This window comes from Giraffa tippelskirchi, chromosome 4 (genome assembly GCF_054371585.1).
Source record: "Giraffa tippelskirchi isolate mGirTip1 chromosome 4, T2T-mGirTip1v1.2.pri, whole genome shotgun sequence".
Lineage (NCBI taxonomy): Eukaryota > Metazoa > Chordata > Mammalia > Artiodactyla > Giraffidae > Giraffa > Giraffa tippelskirchi.
Genome location: NC_137278.1, coordinates 23,059,602 through 23,081,188, shown reverse-complemented (window position 1 = coordinate 23,081,188; position 21,587 = coordinate 23,059,602). Strand labels below are relative to the sequence as shown.

General features: G+C 38.0%; 1 protein-coding gene across 6 annotated transcripts in view; it reads right to left on the bottom strand.

The window, feature by feature from the left end:
• The window catches only part of DDX1 (DEAD-box helicase 1), a 39,593-nt gene that overhangs the window by 2,970 nt on the left and 15,036 nt on the right, over nucleotides 1–21,587 (bottom strand). For all 6 annotated transcript variants that reach the window (XM_081595922.1, XM_081595923.1, XM_081595924.1 and 3 more), the window contains 14 exons: nucleotides 20,102–20,185; nucleotides 19,661–19,744; nucleotides 18,396–18,472; nucleotides 17,770–17,842; nucleotides 17,190–17,266; nucleotides 16,963–17,077; nucleotides 15,873–16,011; nucleotides 11,065–11,125; nucleotides 8,301–8,399; nucleotides 7,400–7,489; nucleotides 6,485–6,673; nucleotides 5,785–5,836; nucleotides 3,836–3,982; nucleotides 1,101–1,192 (listed from right to left, as the gene is read on the bottom strand). In XM_081595922.1, the coding sequence (XP_081452048.1) occupies nucleotides 1,101–1,192; nucleotides 3,836–3,982; nucleotides 5,785–5,836; nucleotides 6,485–6,673; nucleotides 7,400–7,489; nucleotides 8,301–8,399; nucleotides 11,065–11,125; nucleotides 15,873–16,011; nucleotides 16,963–17,077; nucleotides 17,190–17,266; nucleotides 17,770–17,842; nucleotides 18,396–18,472; nucleotides 19,661–19,744; nucleotides 20,102–20,185 (1,379 nt within the window). The remainder of the gene's footprint in view (nucleotides 1–1,100; nucleotides 1,193–3,835; nucleotides 3,983–5,784; nucleotides 5,837–6,484; nucleotides 6,674–7,399; nucleotides 7,490–8,300; nucleotides 8,400–11,064; nucleotides 11,126–15,872; nucleotides 16,012–16,962; nucleotides 17,078–17,189; nucleotides 17,267–17,769; nucleotides 17,843–18,395; nucleotides 18,473–19,660; nucleotides 19,745–20,101; nucleotides 20,186–21,587) is intronic.

The window sequence follows — 21,587 nt, the reverse complement described above, 5'->3', positions numbered from 1 at the left end:
TTCAAGGTGAATAAATCAATGACTGGATGCATTTTTGCTTTTTTCACATAAAGGTTATTAAACCACTGCTAAAAATTTGGCTTTATCTTTAGAAATCCTAACTGGTAATTTGAAAGATAAGACAGAATAAAACGTAAAAACATAAGCATTACCTTTACCCTGAACTAAAATAATTCAGAATTCTAGGTATTTTACCTTGAGGTTACACTTTAGAGGACAACAGATAAAAATCCCAAGGAGGGTGGGCCCCTGGTACTCTCACCAAGAATATACAAACTGGCCTTCCGATGTCATCTGTGCCACAAGGCACAGCAATTAGAGCTTGGAGTGGGTTTAGAGCACACTGACTTCCGGCCCAGGACAAGGCCAGGATGGAGAGGTGGGGGAGGTGGGACAGATGCTGAAATAAGGCCAGGTGATCTGCTGTAACATCCACACCAACCACGCTCAGCGTAGAATCATGATCCAAACTCCTAAGCCCAGTAACTTGCCACTTTTTTCATATTAGGGGTCTGAGAGAAATATTTGTACTATACACTGGGATAAACACTGTGATAAAGGATGAGAGAGCCTGTGGGTGGAGGCTACTGACCCTGAGTTCTAAATGGCTCAAGTCCTACTATCGACACCAAGAGCTATACAACCTGTCATGGGCTGCAATCAAGTAACTGGGACACTCTTCCGCATATCATTAAAAATATATTTAATTCTACAAAACCATATTCTGATATTGGTCTTAAATTAATCTACAAATTAAGTTCCCTATGGGTATTAGTACAATTAAAAAAAAAAAAGATCACAGACATGATTTATCTAGTGATGCTTCTCCTAAAAATACCTATGAAAAAATTTAACTAAAATTTTCTTAAGTTGAAAATTCTTACCATAGCAGTGTTGTGCCAATGGAGAACATATAATTTACCATCTGACTGTTAAAGATGATGAGGCCCTGCCATGATGAGGATATACCAACAGGGCAGAAGTATTTTGAAATTTCTAGGACAAGAATTGCTTTAATAATATTAACTGGAATTGATTTAAAACTAGGTACAACCCCCCTCTTAAGTATTAAGGAAATGCAGTCAACTAAATATCAGTACCTTGAATCTTTCCAAGTTTTGCTTCCTCTCATGAGGCTTTCTGTCACCATGAAGACAAACACATGAGAACTGATGTCCCTTTTTATCAGGTCCTAGTGAAAAGCACATTCAATAGTCAATCTTAGGAAACATTATGCCTAGGAGTATATCAAAAAACCAGTAATATTTAGACTACAATGGTGCCATATAATTCCATGGAAATCTAAACTCCAACTTGTCATAAATCATGGTTGACACAATTTCTGTCCTAGGTGAAATGCCATTAAAATGAACTCCATGAGCATTAAAACTGATTTGCTTTGCTTTGAAGGACATTTTAAGTAACCTCTCCCAATCTGCAGCAGTGGTTCCTGTGTACACCAGGACCTCATCTAACCCATGTAAAGAACCAAAAAGTAAACAAAAGAGATCCTTCTTGAAAGAAGCGAAACAGGCATTATGAAGTTCATGTCCTTACTAAATGGCCATGCCCACATGCCAGCCTTCCTCAAGGTATTCTAAGCAACTTAGTTATCTGCCTTCCTGGCCAAAGCAGATTAGAAGTACCAAACCAGGAGGGAGCAGTGATATTTTAGAGCCAGGTGCAGTGGCAGCAAGTCCTTAAAAAGAAACTCTTCAAGTAGACACAGTAACAAAAAGCGGTGCAGTCCAGACCAGAGTAGTAATGGTCACTAAGTCTTTCAATTTTGCAATATGTTTGAAAATAGAGTAAGTGTTGGGAAAAGATATAAACTAAAAATTACCATTAGCATTTACGATATTTGCTTCACTGCATACCTATCCTTCTATCCTTCTATCAACTCACTTTTACATTTTTGATGCATTTCAATGTAAATTGCAGTTATCGGTACACAGTTCAGCATGCCTATCATTAACCAGAGCACAGTATTCATTTAGGTTTCTTTGTTTTCTCTTGGAGGTTAAAATTACATACGAGGAAATGTACAAATCTTAAGTGTACACTTGCTGAGTTCTTGACAAATGTGTAACTTACGCAGCCCAAAGCCCAGTCAAGGTACAGAACGTGAATATCAACCACAAAGAACCTTCTTGCCCTTTCCCACCTATCCACTCTCCCACCTTCCTGGGAACAACCACTGTTCTGGACTTTTTCCCATCAGATATTAGTTTTGACTCTTCTAGAAAGTCATACAAATGGAATCACACAGCACAAACTGGGGCAAGAATTCTTTCAGTCAGCATAATGCTTCTGAGATGCACCCATAGTTGTCTCTATTGGCAGCCTATGCCACTTCAGTACTGCTGCTGCTGCTGCTGCTAAGTCGCTTCAGTCGTGTCCGACTCTGTGCGACCCCAGAGACGGCAGCCCACCAGGCTCCCCCGTCCCTGGGATTCTCCAGGCAAGAACACTGGAGTGGGTTGCCATTTCCTTCTCCAATGCGTGAAAGTGAAAAGTGAAAGTGAAGTCGCTCAGTCGTGTCCGACTCTTCGAGACCCCATGGACTGCAGCCTACCAGGCTCCTCCGTCCACAGGATTTTCCAGGCAAGAGTACTGGAGTGGGCTGCCATTGCCTTCTCCAGCTATTTCATTGAATAAATATTTTGCATTTTGTTTAGCCATTCTCTTATTAATGGCCACCGGGTGTATAGTCTGAGGCCATCATGAATAAAGCTGCTGAGGCCATCTTGCACACATCTTTCGTCAATACATGTTTTCACTTATCTTGGGTCAATACTTGGGAACTGAACTGAGGCCATAAGAGAGCAATGTAAAATTTTATAAAAAACTGTAAGACCCTTTACATAAGTGCCTGTACATCAACAGTGTATGAGAATTCCCGTTTCTCCATATCCTCACCCAAATTTGGTGTTTTAAGTATTTTTAATCTAGTCATTCTAATGAGTGTCCTTATCTAGTCATCCTAATGAGCGTACAGTGGTATTACAGTGTGATTTTATTTTGCATTTCTCTAATGACTGATTATACACTGAACATTTTTTCAGGTTGGTTTATATATTTAACATTAATTATAAAGAGCATAAAATTAGAATCATTGTATCTTCATTGTAGAGCAAGTATTTTATTACATAGTGACCTTTTTTATTTCAGCAATTTTTGTCTTAAAGTCTATGGCATCTCTATTAATGTTTAAATTCCTGTGTTAGCTGACAGATATGTTTTTTCATCCCCCTTCCTTCAAATCTTCTTATGTCCTCAGGTTTTAGGTTTGTTTCCTGTAAACAGTATACAGCTATATATTACGCGTCTAACAATCTATGCTCTTCATCAGAAGACTTCAATCCACTGACAAATACTACAGTTTACTCACATGCTCAGATTTTTTTCACCAGTTCTATTACTCTGTAATTTCTAACTGCTCTGCTTTTTCTCATTGCTCCCCCTTCCTTTCTTACCTTTTTTTTAAGATTAAAGTTTTTCCTCATTTATCGCTTTAGGAGATATATATCCTATTATATAATGATTACATTTGAAATTTCAACATTAATCAAAACTTCACCATTCCTCTAAATAATATAAGGGCCTTAGAATGCTGTGATTCATCTTCACTGCAATGAAACTACCTATGTGGGAAATCATCTCATTGTTTTTCCTGGAGCTGATCATATGGAAAAGTACTAGATAAGCACAGATACTTACAGTCCAACATCACTGCTTTAAATCCTGAGCATGAATGCTATACTGCATCAACGTGGGACTAATAGTCTATAAGTGAGGAAATGAACACAGTTTATTTCAAGGGAGGAACTATTACCTCCTCCTTGCTGCATAAAATACTGCTCCAAGTTGTCACAGTCGATCTTGGTTCTACAGAAAATAATTGCTTGATCCATCTTGTGTTCCTTGATGGCTCGGACAGCATACTCCCCCTTCAGGATTTTAATAGCTTCAGACCACATCTCTTGAATAACACAACAACAAAAAACACAGAATTTCAATCTCAAATTGTCAGGAACACACATAATCACACAGACTTACAGCTTAAGTCACCTAAAAATCTCTACTTTAATGCAACTATTATAGACAAAACCAAGCAATAAAAAGATAGGATAAAATGGTAGAAGAATCCACTTGCTCATTTATTTCTTTCTCTTTTTTATGCCAGTTTATGGGATACCAAAACACCTATAACCATTCCTTATATAAAAATGTACATGTACACACACATACACAAGTAAACAGAAATACCCACAACAAAGCTTTGTTCTTACAAAGACCAAAGAACTCATCATATTCTGCCTTCCATTAGTTTCCCTAAATGCTCAGTAAATGTTTACTCAATTACTTTAACCCCTTTAAAAACTAATAAATGGTACTTCCTAAATCAATCTAAACAATAGAAAGTTCATTTTTCACTCTATGAAATAAAAATTTTACATCAAATCTAGTTGGTGACTTCTCAGTTGCCATCCTGCAAGTGTCTATTTTTCAGTGTGAAGCTGGGCTATAGTTACTCCACAACTATAAACCAACGTATTTCTAAGGTGGCTCTGATTACCTCTAATTGTAGTAAAAATTAGGTAAAACTTTTACAAAGAAAAATATATGAAGCAGTAAAAAATTTTATTTTATAAAATGCATTCTCAAACAGTGGGATGATACATTATTTTGACTATCCGTGTGCTCCTCTCCAACTATACTAGCTGAGCAAACACCTTATAAATTTGGAGCTGCACATAAAAATGAGTTTAAAGGAACCCTCTTTAATCAAATTTCAGATAACTGACCTTTTAGATATCTGCCAAAATCTACCACTGAATTCAACCATGAACAAAATGCAGTCTAACCCTTGCCAATGATCCACCTGAAACATAGGACACCAGACACGTGGCCTAATGGGTTTCAGATCTCTTTTTAGGTTCTGTTCTTGAAGCACGATCCTTCTATCATCGACTCAATGGACATGAAATTGAGCAAACTTTGGGAGACAGTGGAGGACGGAAGAGCCTGGTGTGCTGCAGTCCATGGGCCACAAAGAGTCGGACACAAGTTAGCGACTGAACAACAACAACAATCCTTAGTTTCATGCTATTATCTTCATGTATCCTTGAATATTATACACCTCGTACAAACTATCTCAATTCTACATGGAACTATCTTTATTAAATCAGAATTTAATTTTAGGCTTTTTAAAAATTGATAAAATGTTTAATGATATGGAGTTTCAGTATGGGAAGGTGAAGAAGTGCTGGGGATGGATGGTGGCGATGGTTACATAGCAGGAATGGACTCAATGCTATTGAACTCTACACTTTAAAATGATTAAAATGGTAAATTTTATGTTATGCCTATTTTATCACACACACAAAAGAATCAGAAACCCATCTAAGGATCATTTCTGTGTCTTGCACAGGGTTGTACCTAACGACGTCACTTTGTTACTCAATTGCCAAACAGGAAGAATCTACATGTAATTTCTCTTGGAATTCAGGGCTAAAAATACAACCTGTAGCCAGAGAAGTTCACTGGTTTCCTGGAAAAATCAGACTTCTATAATCCAAAATATTTGTATTTTATATGCCAGGAGACTAATATCTTAAATTCAGTGATTAATAGTTCTACAAACTGATTGTATGAGCTTTCCCCCAGTTCTTTCTATTTTCATATTTCCTGTTCCTTCATGAGAGTAGACAGAGCAGAAATCAGCAAAGCAGATCAATTCAAATCTTTCCCCACACATTTTTATTGATTCTTCTAACTTACCGGGACTGTTAGCACCGGGTCTTGTGTTATCTTTTGCATGAACTTCATCAGTCTATCAAAAGAAAAGGATAAAAAAGAAGTGGGGAAGGGTTAAGTGATGATTCAGAACAGGTGTCTTTTTTTAAAGGGAGAACTGGATCTAACTTTAGATTCCATTTCAGACATACGTATTTATCATCTATAGGCATGACCATTCTTCAGATTCAGAAAAACTCTTATTAATTATAGGTCTAAGGCTAATCAATTTTAAATGTAATAATAAAAATACAAGGGTGGTTTTTAGAACACTGTGTATTTACTGTAAGCATACCCTTATTATATTAATATAAATCTAACAACAGTGAACTAAGTGAGACGATGGACTCAGGAAATTGGTATTTAGGAAAATAAGGCATATCAAGAAGAATAAAATACTATTAAAAAAGGAAACTATTGAGTAAGAAGTTACACAGGCAATCCTATGTATTTATAAAAATTATAACAAGGAAGATGGCTCACAAAAGTAGCTTTATATGTAGAAAAAAGTAAAGCATGAGCCCATCATTTATTCCATACCTGATAGACCTAAACTTTTCTGGCAATATGCCAAACTTCTCAAAAGTCCAATGTCTGGTTGCTTTAAGCATTGCAGAGAGTTCAAGGTTACACTCGTTTATGAATGCTTCACGCTATACAAATGTGAACATTGCAGAGTCCTTACCCTAATGTGGCTTTTCCCAAGCCTTTCCCAGAGTCTGTCAGTTTTGGGGTTCACTGGGACAACAACATGGTGGACAGTATCTGGAACGGAATCTTCTCCTTTCAAATCGACCCAGGTGGGAAAGTGCATGATCTTCTCAGACAATTTCTTCACATCAAAAGAATGCAAAGTGGCTGAGCACACAATCACCTAAGAATAGAAAAAAATAGTATTTAGATAAACTTTTACTTCAGAGTGACAATAATGAATCTAGCATATGAATACAGACATGGGGCGCGAGGTTGACTAGGCCTGGAATCTAACACTAGCTCAATACCTGACTCTGCAGCAACAACTAGTGATGTGACTTTGGGTGGGTTAATCTCTGAGCTCCAGTCCCCTCACTGCCACAGAAATCACACCACCTAGTCCTCAAGGCCCTACAAAAACTAAGATGAATGAAAAGGTTTTTAAAAACCTAAAATCATAAGGTACTATTTATCTCCTCCTAAAAGTTTCTACCTCTAGAATTCTTCCTAAGAAAACAGAATGAGAAAGAGTAATATTTTAAGAAATAATTACTAAGGAAGCAACCGTTTTTCAACAGCTCAAGACATTTTTCCTTCAAAAAGGAAGGAGTGCTCAGAATCTTGAATATAAACCCTACACTCTCTGTAGAAAAGGGGAAAAAAACCTAAGAATTTTTTACTTATAGTCTTCTGTTACACTTAAGTAATGTCCTCCAATTCCCTTCACCTTATTTCTAAAAGCAGACTGTTTCCTTTGTGCATACTATTTAATCAGGTAAGAAAGAAAATGTTTTATATAGTAGTTAACTTAACCAGAAGACACTAAAACGTGAATGTAACAAAAAAGTAAGCATTAATACACAACAAATGTCTACATGTATTTGCAAATGCATTAGCTATTGTATACCTGAAGTCTTTTTCCATCAGAGGTAATCTGAGGAATCTGATTGTGAATCCTATTGATAAAATCGGAGTAACCTTGAGAAAGAAGCCCATCCTATAGGAGAAGCAAAGAAAAGCATTAGGTTTTAAACCAGTATCTAAATCTTTCTTTTCTAAATCAATTGCAAAATAAAAGACATGGAAACTAACTCATACATATCTCCATACTTTCAAAACGATTATTTTCTATTAAATACTGAAAGACAAGTTATAAATTCAACTTTAAAGCCCATGTGACTATAATATGAAAAATACCTGATAATTTATAACTCAAAAATCATACTCTGGTATTCTAAAATGAACATGAGGGTTAATAGCTCCCACCACATCTCCTTAAGAATACGACTTTAACATGAAAAAACAAAAACCTTCAATGTTGAAAAGCTACTTCATCTTGAAAATAATTTGGAAGTATATCTCAAGAGCCCAAAAGATATTAATGCAATTTGAAATATGTTAAAAAAACAGAAAAGTATGTACAAACAAGATAATTATTTGGAGTAGAAAACAAACTTACATATCTAATAATGAGGGTGGTTAAATAAACCATGAAGTATGCATGTAAGAGACCATTAGGCAGCCTTTAACAACTATTCATAAATAATGACATGAAATACTTATATACCATATTAAAAAAAAAAGATTTCTCAGATTCCACATAGCCTTACTACAACTGCATAAAATAGTCTTTACTACAAATATAAGGAGTGAATGGAAATACACCAAACTGGTAACAATATTTCTCTCTCAGTATCAGGATCATGATTGAATTGCATTTTTTCTTCAAGTCACATATTTTATCTCCAAAAACATAAGCAAAAAAAAAAAATAATTTTCTTTTAAAGCATGAGTAGATTTTAACATACAGCTTCATCCAGGACCAGGAATCTAACTTGGGATAAGTTCAGCTTTCCTGTCGACACCAGATCATCCAGTCTTCCTGGAGTGCCAACGACAATATCCACCTAAAAAATACACCAAAACAGCACCTTATGAAACTTAAAGGACTATCGCAATCACCTCAGAATAGCAACCAACAACGGCCTACTTACAATAAAAACGTGCATACTGAAGTAGTCACAGTCAACTACAAATCTGCAAAAATGGGGAGTTCTAGATAATGCTGAAATGTTAAATTCGTATCTGGTTTGAAATCAGTGTGACGACTTTGGCAACTGATTTTAACATTTTTAACTGTTTTATACAGTCTAATTATAGCAACTCTGAAATTAAACGAGGATCCAAACCCCAGCTCCACTATGATCCACTGCGCCTTAACTAATTTAATCTCTCCTAGTTTCCATTTTCTCATTTCCAGGTGGCACTAGTGGTAAAAAAAATCCACCTGTCAATTCAACTAAGGACAAGTTTCATTTAGATTTTTATTAAAAAAATTTTCAAGCATCTACAAAGGGAACAGTATAATAAGCCCCTACACCAGTACAAATGATCAACATTTTACATTTTCACACACACACCTTTTAATCAAGTCCATGGTACAGTGAAAAGAAACATGGGCTTTGAAGTAAGCTCTACCTGTGAGTTGTAAGATCTGGGGCAAATTACTTAATATTTGGTATAAGTCCTTTTCCTAATCTGTAAAAATGGAGAAAAGGACCATCACAAGGGGCCCTGTTGGAACTGCATAAGAAAATGTGTAGAATGCATTTAACAGAGCCTGGTCCATTTCTAGAAAGTACTCAAAAGGGGTAAGTATTTTTAAAGTGTGTACATGAATGTATGTGTGTGAACACAATACGGTATTATACAGACTCATTCAATAAATTAAGACAATTCAAAACTTATCCTCTTTACCAACAGGGATAAAAAATAATTTCTATTGTTTTTCATTTGTTTTCTCCACTCCAGATTAAAACGTAACCATCTCCAAACAAATTTATCACTGTAGTCTCATTACTTCAATATTTCACCCCCTGAAAAACTGACAGTACTGTGCTGAAAATGAAAAGACTTTTAATTTGATCCAGTAGAAGGCATTTATCGCCCCATAAAAAATGAAAGACATTTCTGAAGCTACTGTTTCAACTGGGTTGATAACTATAATCAAGTCTTAGCTCAATCTAGAAAATACTGTCTGAAAATATGGAGATAAAACCCTTCAACGTATTAAAACAATGTACTGTGTGCCAAGTACTGTGCTATATACACAGCAGTGAATACAATACCACTCTGCTTCTATGTGTAACGTCTCTTTACAAAGGATGCTAACCCACCATGCAAGTTTACTCCCTCCTCAATTTCAGTAGGTAGTCAGCGTGAAAACAGACACTAGGTCTCTCAGGTTTAAAAAAAGTCAAATTGGAAAAGCCTGCAAGAAATATTTATATAACTTAGATAAGAGCACCAAGCACTTCTTCAAGTCTAACTGCATACGTTGCATAATTCTGCAACTTCAAGAAATTTTATAAATTAAATAGTTCTATACTCCGACTCCAGAGCTGACTTCTGACCCCAGCGTAAGACAGAAAACAGGGCTGAGGGAGAGCCAGAGGGCAGTGGGAGATAATAGAGGCCAAGAAGGTAAGATGGAAAGAAGAGCAGAAAGAGAATATATTACAAATTCTCTAAGTAGAAAGGAACTGAGTCCTAACAAGAAAGCTGTGGAATAACACTGCCTTTACTTTGCCATCAGCTGCAGTCAGTACCAAATTTTAGATCTAACTGGCAAAAGCAGATTAATTCCCTAAAAGCTTCTGTAGCTGGAAAATATAAGAAAATCACTTATGGGGAAAATAAATTTGGATGTGAGGAACTAAGATAGGGAATGAACATATTAAATCTTTCTTATAACCACTAAAACATGACCCATCAAGTAAGAACATATCAAAGCAATATTACTATCTTAGAATAGTATTAAGTACAGTAATATGATTCCTTGCCTCTAATATGCTATACCAGGTCAAATCAAAACCATTCAGCATAAAATTTCATTTGACAGCAGCACCAAGGCATTGGAGGGAGAGCATATTTGCTCACCATGACTCAGTATCATGCTGTTTAAATTAAATGATAAAATATTCAGGAAAGGAATGGAAGAGAACTTTGTAAGGAGAAAGTTACCTCATATATACAAAATATTTTATGAAGTTCTACCTGTATTTGAATGGATGAACAATTCAGTTTCCCAGAAGTCCTCCCCAGTAAGGAGACTCACGGTCCTAGCTTCGTCCTTGGTAACTGTACAGCCTTTAAGACAGACCTGAACTCGTCTCCCTCCCACTGGAACCACCACCTCACCACCCCTCAGCCTCCAAGGATCACTGCTAATACTTTTACCTTCTCTGTAATCCACCTATCTCCATTTCTATTTTTCACTCCAGTTTCCTCTTTCTCAGCTATCCCCAGAGGAAATGACTCTTTAATGCATGAAAATGGGAAGGAATTTTCAGGTGCTCAAAAGATAAACCAAAAGAATTCATGTATGTTGGAATTTTGGCACAAGGTGTTTGGAAGAGACTGCTGCACTGTATACTTTTGGGAAAAGATGTTTTTGAACATACATATACTCTTGTGATCTTGTTTTCATTTCAGCCTCATTTTTCTTGAAACACAACAGAACTATATTGTCAAAATGACAACACATAATGCTACTTTAAAAGTACAACTTACCCCATTATCCAAAACAGAGAGCTGATCCCGTGCTGCGACACCTCCAATTATCAGAAGCTCCCTGAAATGAATGAATACCAGAATAATAATGTAGAGAAAGATTACCTGCTTTATATTTTTTTTTTTCCAATTTTGGGGAGGTGCATATTCAAATTGAATAACTGAGAAAGAATCTGTAATAAAAGTCTAGAGAAGGAAAGGAACAGGCCTTTCATTTTCAGAAGCTAATAAAATGTTAATGAATGGTAAAGTGAGGAGAATGTGAAACCCTGGAACCCAGAAAACAGCAGTCCTCGTCCATGCATCTTCCTATATTAGGATAACTACAGGTGCCCCAAAATCAGATTTCAGTCAACCTTTATAGACACATGTGGTTGTATGTGTATAAAATGTACACTCATATAGATTCTTAAAAGTTGCCTCCAGGTCAGTAACTAAAAACTGGGGGATGGGGTGAAAGGAGACTTTTCACAGAATATCCTTTTGTGTTTGAATTTTTCTCATTCCAGATAATACTACTTCCAAAAATATGTTTAGATTAAAACACTGCCTTATGCCAAGATTATTAAATCAATGCGGGGAAAGAATAGTCTTTTCAACAAACGGAGCTAGAACAAATGGATATGCACGAGCGAAAGAATGAAGTTAAACCTCGTTCTCAGGCACACACAAAAATTAATGCAGAATGAATCACAGAGCTAAACACGGATGTAAGATCTAAACCTAGAAAATTCTTGGGGAAAAAATGCAAATTTTCATGATCTTAGGTTAGGCACAGACCCTTACAACACCAAAAAAAATAAACAAGCAAACAAGCAACAAATGAAAAAATAAACTTGACTTCATCAATATTAAACACTTTTATACTTCAAAGGACACTACCCAGAGAGTGAAAAAGCCCACAGAATGAGAGAAAACACATGCAAATTATATATCTCTAACCATAATACTACATATATCTTATATATATATCTTATATATATCTTACAACTCAATAATAAAAAAACAAATAACCCAACTGAAAAATGGGCAAAGGATCTGAATGGACACTACAAATGGCTGGTAAGCACATGAAAAGATGTTCAACAAGATTAGCTATTAGGGAAATTCAAACCAAAACCACAGTTAGGTACCACTGCACACCCATTAGGAAGGCTATAACTGTAAAGACAGATAAAAAGGAGAGGATGTGGAGAAACTGGAACGCTCACACGTTACTAGTAGGAATGCCGAATAGTGCTGTACCTTCGGAAAACAGTCAGGAGCACCTGAAGATGTTAAACATGAAGCTACTACATGAGCCAGCAGTTCCACTCCTGGGCATATACCCAGGAGAAACGGAAATGTGTGTCCACACAAGACTCTGCACACTAATGTTCACAGCACAGTAACCAAAAAGTGGAAACAACACAAACATCCATGAAGCAATGAATGGATTAATTAAAAATGTGGTATATGCATACAATGGAATACTTCTTGGAAATAAAAAGGAATTAAGTACTAATACTGATGAACTATAACACTGATGAACCTTACAGACGTTACGATACATGAGAGAGGCCAATCCAAAAAAAGCACATATTATTTAATTTCTTTTATATATAATAAGATGTCCAAACAGGCAATCGATAGATGGAAATCAGTGGCTGCCCAAGGACAGGAAGGTTAGAGGGAAATAGGAGTGACTGCTAATAGGCAGCATTTCTTTCGAGGGTGATGAAAATGTCCTAAAATTGGCTTTGGTGGTTGCACAACTGTGTGAATATAAGAGAAGTTAAAATAATCTGCACATTTTAAAAAGTGAATTGTATGATATGTGAATTATATCTCATTATGTGCATGCTCAGTAGCTCTGCTGTGTCCAACCCCATAGACTGTAGCCTGTCAGGCTCCTCTGTCCTTGGGATTTCCCAGGCAAGAATACTGGAGTGTGTTGCCATTTCCTCCTCCAGGGGATCTTTCCAACCAGGGATTGAACCTGCATCTCCTGCATTGGCAGGCGATTCTTTACCACTGAGCCACCTGGGAAGCCCATAGCTCACTACAGCTATTCACAAAAAGATTGCCTCTTTTTTATAAATAGCCTACAAAATTACTTCCTGAGTCGGCCAGACAACTTTTAATCATTTAAAAAATACCAGAAAATACAGAGAAGGTGTCAACACTTGAGTCTCAAATTCTACTGCAGATTAAAAAAATGGCTTTATGGTTGCCTTCTGCCATCTTAAGCAATTCAGACAGTAAAAACGAAAAACCAAAAAGCCTTCTAGCCTGTGCAGTCTATTACCTTAGCATGTCCCTAACCACCTACCACTCTAGAGCCATTATGTTTCCTAAATCTGCTAACACCAGATGCCAAACCGGCTACTTAAGAATCACCTGGAAGACATGCCATTCTTCCTTAAAAAACAAACAAAGGAAAGAGCTCTAATTCTTATTTCCTGGAAATCTGATTCCGTATACCCAGAGGAGAGATCAGTAAATTTGTAGTTTCAAATAAGGTCCTTAACTTCCGGGTTCAGTAACTACGGTCCTAAATCCATCATTTCTTTTACAAAACTTTACTCTTATCTACCTTTCTAATCAGATGTATTTATGTCTACAAATTTAGCAGAGGAAACTTACACATACATGTAACAGTCTATGCTTGTGAGCAGAGCACTACAGGGCTGAGGAATGTAAAAGACCAGCCCCTGCCTTAAGGAGTGTAAAACTGAGCTGGGACAAGTAAAATTATGCACATTTAAGACCAGGAACGCTAACATGACAGTGTGTACGGATTAAAGGGAGGCAAATGCAGTCAGTCGTCTCCAAGGAGGGAGAAAGGACTGGGCTGGTACCGATACATTAGCTTCCCAGAAAGAATCAGGATTTGAGCTGGGTCTTCAAACAAGGGAAAGGTTCAATACTACTAAATACTCAAGTGAGAAACACCCCACTTGATCATCTTAAATAAACTGATCTTATCATCCATCTTCCCTTCCAGGCTTTGTCCAGATGCACATTAATGTTTACCCATAATTAGAGCACAAAAATCAACCGATATGAGCATGTTACGTTCTTCCAAAAACACTCCCCTGTGAAGAGTTCCGAACCCCTTATACTAGGCAGGTGCTCTGGAAATGAACTTTTGTGTGACACCCTCTGTTGTGGCCTCAAGGCATTTTGTCACATTACTGCTGTATTGTTTCTCTCCCCACCACTCCGTCTCCACTTCTGCACACAATTCTATAAAAGCAAAGATGAATTCTCAGTTTTACCCTAATCCCTAACCTAAGTCTTCACACCTTAGGTAGGTATTCAGATAGTTACTGAAAGAATGAAATGCATCAATCTTCAAGACAAAATTACAAAGTATTTTACCGAAAAAGTTTTACTAAGGATAAATTTACCCCTGAATAAGTTTAACTTATAAGACAGGTTAATATTTAAAAGATGCACCTACGGGACATCAATAATTCAAAGTTTCTGAAGTTAGATCGTGGGGATGGTTGCACAACCTCGTGACCATATACTAAAAACCACTGAATTGTATACTTTAAATAGTGAATTTTAATGGTGAATGTGAATTATATTTCAGTAAGAAAAGGTAATTAAAAGCAAAATTAATAAAAATCAAGTGGCAAATCAACTGACAGATGTATGTATGGTATGGCTTTCCTGATATTGAGAAGGTATGGTTTGGCTTTCCTGGAATTGAAAGGCATTGCTACTGAGCCAGAAGCTCCCCAAGCTCACTAGACTTGTGGTCTCCCCCACAGTGGCAGAAAGAGCCCCCCAACTAGAGCGACCAGCCTGAGGCCCACAGGCAAGGTGGTCACCACTGTGAGACAGGCGAGAGTTAACCTCATCAAGTCAGGTTTACCAACACACGAGACAGAGTGATACATTATCTATGCAAATGAAGTGATGAAGCTAAAATTAGTGAAATGGACCCTTCAGTGAATTGTTACTCTGATCCTATTTTGCAAATTATGACTCTTTATGTAAGAGACACAGGAAAAATCTCAGTTTACTTTTTGGACTCTAAAATCACTGTGGAAGGTGACTGTAGACATAAAATTAACAGACGCCTGCTCCCTGGAAGAAAAGCAATGACAAACCTAGACAGCATATTAAAAAGCAGAGACATTACTTTGCCTACAAAGGCCCATATGGTCAAAACTATGGTTTTTCCAGTAGTCATGTACAGATGTGAAAGCTGGACAATAAAAAAGGCTGAGCACCAAAGAACTGATGCCTTCGAACTGTGGTGTTGCAGAAGACTCTTGAGAGTCCCTTGGACTGCAAGGAGAATCAACAAGTCCATCCTAAAGGAAATCAACCCTGAATATTCATTGGAAGGACTGATGCTGAAATACTTTGGCCACCTGATGTGAAGAGCTGACTCACTGGAATAGACCCTGACGCTGGGAAAGAGTGAAGGCAGGAGGAGAAGGGGACGACAGGGGATGAGATGGTTGGATGGCATCACCGATTCAACAGACATGAGTCTGAGTAAACTCCAGGAGATGGTGAAGGACAGGGAAGCCTGGCGTGCTGCAGTCCATGGGGTTGCAAAGAGTTGGACATGAATGAGAGACTGAACAACACCACCACGTTTTTTAAATTGAACTTTTCTCACTTAAACAGGACTTTTATATGGAAACTAACTGCTACTATATATTAAAATCAATATATTTACACACCCATGCACGTGCATATGTACACACACTGCATTTCTCCCTCAATTTTTCCTACTTTACACTTCTTCCGAAACATCTCAGGTCTAAAGACAACAGGCATTTAAGCACAAGAGGACTCTTTACCTTAACTTAGGATTATCGATGTATTTCTTAAACTGCTTGACGTTATTCAGAGTTTGTTCAGCCAACTCTCGGGAAGGCTCGACGATGAGCGCTTTTGGCGCGTTGGGGAGAAACTTCGTTTGTGCCACCTGTGCGCTACCTAAAGAGAATGAAAGAGATTGGGGTACACCTCAGGATACTTCTGTTTTTAAGACGACTAGCGCAAATATTCTACCATCAAAATCTCAGAAACAACTGTCAAGCAATACAGATGGTAGTCGAACAAAACAAAGTTCCTAAAATGAACTATAGCTTCTTTAAAACTAGCTGCAGTAATTTTAATTGATCAAGCAATATTAATTGATCATACGCTTTGTAATAAATAGGCTTCCCTGGTAGCTCAGACAGTAAAGCGTCTGCCTGCAGCGTGGGAGACCTGGGTTCGATCCCTGGGTGGGAACGATCCTCTGGAGAAGGAAATGGCAATCCACTCCAATACTCTTGCCTGGAAAACCCCATGGACCAAGGAGCCTGGTATGCTACAGTCCATGGGGTCGCAAAGAGTCAGACACAACTCAGCGACTTCACTTTCCTCTCCTTTCACTTTTCTTTGTGATAAATGAGCTTTGAGACGTACTGAGCTTAAATAACTGAAGCAGACTAGGCAGCACAATGGTTAGAGTGTGAGCTCTGGAGTCAGACAGCTTGTATTTGAATTTAGTTCCACCGCTTACTTATCCTGTGACCTCGGTCAAGTCCCTGTTCCTCAAGTTCTTTGTCTGTAAAACTACCTTGCAGGGTTGTTGCAAAGACTAAATAACGCAGGTGACACCTAACACAGCGCCATGGCATTTAATAAGCACACACCCTGTAAACCCTAGATACCATCATCATCATTATGATCAGTTTCCCCCAAATGCCCGGCCTGAAACCAATACTTGGGAGTTTATGAATTGGGTTCTGACCCTGAATTTTACTGACATGTTCAAAAAACATCAGAGACTAAACCAGCCAGGGGAGAACCTGGACCTCACTGCAAGAAGCCTCAGTCACTGGAGTTCTCACCACATCCCCTTCTTGAAACCCTCACCCCCTCGGGTGCAGTACCTACCTGTGTGCTGCGACTTGACAACGAAACTCTCTGGCGCCTTGGAAAGGGCAACAAAACCATCTTTCGGTGGAAACTTGAATTCTTCTTCCCCGAAGTTAAATTTGAGCTCCGCGTTCTAGCGTTGAATAAAGGAGAAAACGGTCACTATGAGCCTAAGAGCAAACTAACCAGGGTGAAACGATGACGATCAAAGCAGCTTACAGTCACAGCAACACATCTCTAATTACCTTCAAAACACAGGCAGGAAACAGGGCTTGGTTCTTCATATGCGGCGGTATTTCAAATGCCAGACCAAGGTCTTTGCCTTTAAAAAAAAAGAGAGAGAGAAAGAGACAGAAAATGAATCGAAACAACCAGAAAAGGACCTCCACATGCTCACACCGTCAAATCTACCAGCCTGTTTATACTGACGTTCCTCCTCCTGGTTCTGGCATTAACTGTGCTGCCTAATACCACCTTCTGAGAAGGCTCCTCTGACCAACCCCAGACCATCACTTTTCATTCCCTCACCCAGACTTGCATACCCTTCCAGTGCCCATTGTTCTCTCCTAACACATCACAGATTTGTCTGCCTCCCCCCACCAGTAGGTAAAGCCCACAAAACTGCACATAAATTTGTCTACTCCCTTTTCTGCTGCGTCTCCAGAACCTACCAGTGTGCCTGACACATGGCAAATGTTCAGTAAGCATTTGTCTAAAAGAAAGGTAAGGAGGAAGGGAAACAGGACTGAAGACAGGGAATTTTAAAAATCACGAATACTGAATATCATATATATTCTCTAACAAAACAACCCATAGAAAGCTTACCGTTTTTGGAGAATTTGACATGCCCTTTATCTATATCTAGGTAACATCCAATGGTATCATGCATAGTGAATTCCTAGAAAACCAGAAAGCCAAGTACTGTTAATAAAAAGCAAAATTGAAAATAAGGTTAAAAGTTCAAACATAGCTACATCCAAAAGTGCTAGCATTGCATAATAATTACTCAAAATTCTAATGCAGATGTTAAAAATGCCTATTCTAGCACATCACATATAATAATAGAAGCATCGGACAATGCTTCTTAGAATCCTCATGATATTAAGGCTCATTCACATTACTACAGACACAGGTTACCAGAACAAGTGTATTTAGATATAACATAATTCAGAAGAAGAAATAAACACCACAAGTATTAAAGTCAAAGCCCAAATCAAAATGGGGTGAACACAAAGAAACTATGGAGGGGCTAATGAATGGTATAAATGAAAAGCAGTTTTTTCATTTTGTATCATTTCTTCACTGTAGTTCCAAACTGAACTTTCTGTGGAAAGTGTTCAGAAAATTCACTTGAACTTGACAATCATTTCTATACCTTTAGTCATGTCATGAGTGATCAAGTATGCAAGAAAACATACTAAGCTATGATTGAGTCATTAAAAACAACTTACCTCTCCATAATTATCAAACTGCTTGTTGTGGGATTTCTTCCCTGTTCCACCAAAGCCAAATCCAAACTTGTCAGTACCTAGATTTTAAAAGTATTTTATAAATGTGGGAAGAAAAAGTATAAAGCAAAAAGCACCATAAAAGCAGCTTACAAGCTGAAGATAATTTGAAGCGTCTACAAGTATTGTGTGGTATGTATTAACGCAGACTAACTTTACTGACTTTACTCTTACCCTCAACATTATTCCTCCTGATTTTATGATATTACAATATCTATTTTGCAGGGACTTCAAATCTTTCTTGGAATCAGGCAGGGAACAGGTAAATAATATTATTTCTATGTCTCTAAATATAAACTTTCTATAACCTCAGATATGCAGATGACACCACCCTTATGGCAGAAAGTGAAGAAGAACTAAAGAGCCTCTTGATGAAAGTGAAAGAGGAGAGTGAAAAAGTTGGCTTAAAGCTCAACATTCAGAAAACTAAGATCATGGCATTTAGTCCCATCACTTCATGGGAAATAGATGGGGGAACAGTGCAAACAGTGTTAGACTTTATTTTTTTGGGCTCCAAAATCACTGCTGATGGTGATTGCAGCCATGAAATTAAAAGACACTTACTCCTTGGAAGGAAGGTTATGACCAACCAAGATAGCATATTGAAAAGCAGAGACATTACTCTGCCAACAAAGGTCCATCTAGTTAAGGCTATGGTTTTTCCAGTAGTCATGTATGGATGTGAGAGTTGGACAGTAAAGAAAGCTGAGCGCCGAAGAATTGATGCTTTTGAACTGTGGTGTTGGAGAAGACTCTTGAGAGTCCCTTGGACTGCAAGGAGATCCAACCACTCCATCCTAAAGGAGATCAGTCCTGGGTGTTCATTGGAAGGACTGATGTTGAAACTGAAACTCCGATACTTTGGCCACCTCATGCGATGAGTTGACTCATTGGAAAAGACCCTATGCTGTGAAGGATTGGGGGCAGGAGGAGAAGGGGACGACAGAGGATGAGATGGCTGGATGGCATCACCGACTCGATGGACATGGGTTTGGGTAAACTCCGGGAGTTGGTGATGGACAGGGAGGTCTAGCGTGCTGCGATTCATGGGGTCGCAAAGAGTTGGACACGACTGAGCGACTGAACTGAACTGAACTGAAATATAAACTTTGTATGGTTAAGTTTATTATTTCACTCCTCACTAAAACAAAACGTTAAAAATTCACAAAAACAAATCAATAAACTCAGTTTATTTCAGAAACACTTACCAAGGTCTAGAGACGCCTGCATGGAAGACCACCCAACTCTGCACAACCCTTGGTCATGACAGGATACCTCATAGTAGTGCTTCCCTACAGGGGTGAAATACTTTTGAGATTTACATAAATCGTACACATATGATTCATTTACCATGCAGCCACTTTTCCATTTAGACATGAATCTGAGCAAACTCCAGAAGAGAGTGAAGGGCAGGGAAGACTGGCGTACTGCAGTCCACGGGGTCACAAAGACTTAGATGCTACTGAGCAGCTGAACAACACTTATCCACTGTTTCTGAATTACATTTTATATGTTCCAGATGAAGACTTGTGATCTTTTTGCAACATTAAAAATCTTTTCCGATCCTCACTTTAAAGCTACTTGAAAGAAAGTTCATGTACTAATACATCTCCCCAAAAGTTTGTACGAGCACAAATGTCGTTTAATACCTTTCGTTAAGCCTTTGGTGGCTCTGCATCCATGCCATTCCTTTACTTCTCTGCTCTGACAACAAAGACCATCTGACCCAATTGCTGGATTTGAGAAAAACACAGAAAACCATGTCAGTACAGATGATGTAAATCACGCACTCTGAAATAAGTATCATTCAGTCTCACTAATAAGATAAATTTTCGCTTGTTGCAATGTTCCAGGGACTAAGAGCTGCTGATTCCTGAAGGACAGCAGCATCTTCTGTGTGAGTAACTGCCCCCATTCAACCCCTGGAGGGCTATGCCATAGGTCGGGGACTAGTTTCTTTACTGTGACCTGTTGACCTGGACAGCATTTTACCACAACAAAAAGGAATCAACACAGTACCTAATCTGACTTGCACTAACGCCAGCTGCACCACCAACACATATTTAGACAACTATTCTCTAGAGTCCCTTAAAGAAATGGATACTAAGGAAGACACTTGTTGCTCTGATTTTATGCTGAAATTAGAGTCTGAATAAATGCTACACTAAAAGGAAAAGAGAAACTATCCCTAGCTTGTTCCCTAATCTGTGGATCCAGCAATCACAAAGGGAAAGCAGGAAGTCTGAATCAATAACCCTGTGGCTGTTATTTGCTAATACAGGACTCCCAAACATGAAGTTCTATATTATATATCACAGTCAGTCACAGCACTAATTGGTGCTTTTCGGCTTTAAGTAAAGCATTTGGCCTTCATCTGTACTAGCAACTGCAACTTTTGTCCTGGTTTGGGCTTGCAAATCATATCTGGCACCTGACTACAGAAGAAACTTTTTGAAAAAGCACCTCATCACACATTTTCCTTCACTTATCAGAAACTACATTATTTATTCAAAGTATAAATTCTCATGAGTACATCATATAAACCTCTGAATTTTTTTTTTTTTATAAATTTATTTATTTTAGTTGGGGGCTAATTACTTTATAATATTGTAATAGTTTTTGCCATACATTGACATGAATCAGCCATGGGTTTACATGTGTTCCCCTTCCTGGACCCCCCACCCACCTCCCTCCCCATCCCATCCCTCTGGGTCATCCCATTGCCCCGGCCCTGAGCCCTTGTCTCATGCATCGAACATGGAATGGTGTTCTGTTTCACATATGATAATATACATGTTTCAATGCTATTCTCCCAGAACGTCCCACCCTCACCTTCTCCCTCAGAGTCCATAAAATTGTTCTATGCATCTGTGTCTCTTATTCTGAATTTTTAAAAAGTTCTCTGACAATGGTAAATCCTAAAAATTTTTGTATTTAAAATTCTTTATGCGTACATACGTAAATAAGCTTTGATATAAACTAGATACCACGTGGTGGAGAGCAGCACTGGGGCTGCTTGTTTTTGTCATGAGTCCTCAGGCTCCCTCTACCTTTCTCTATATCCTGATTTTCTTCCTCACTGACTCCTGGGGAAAATTCCTCCAAGTCAACGCTACAGTTCTGACTTGTTCTTCC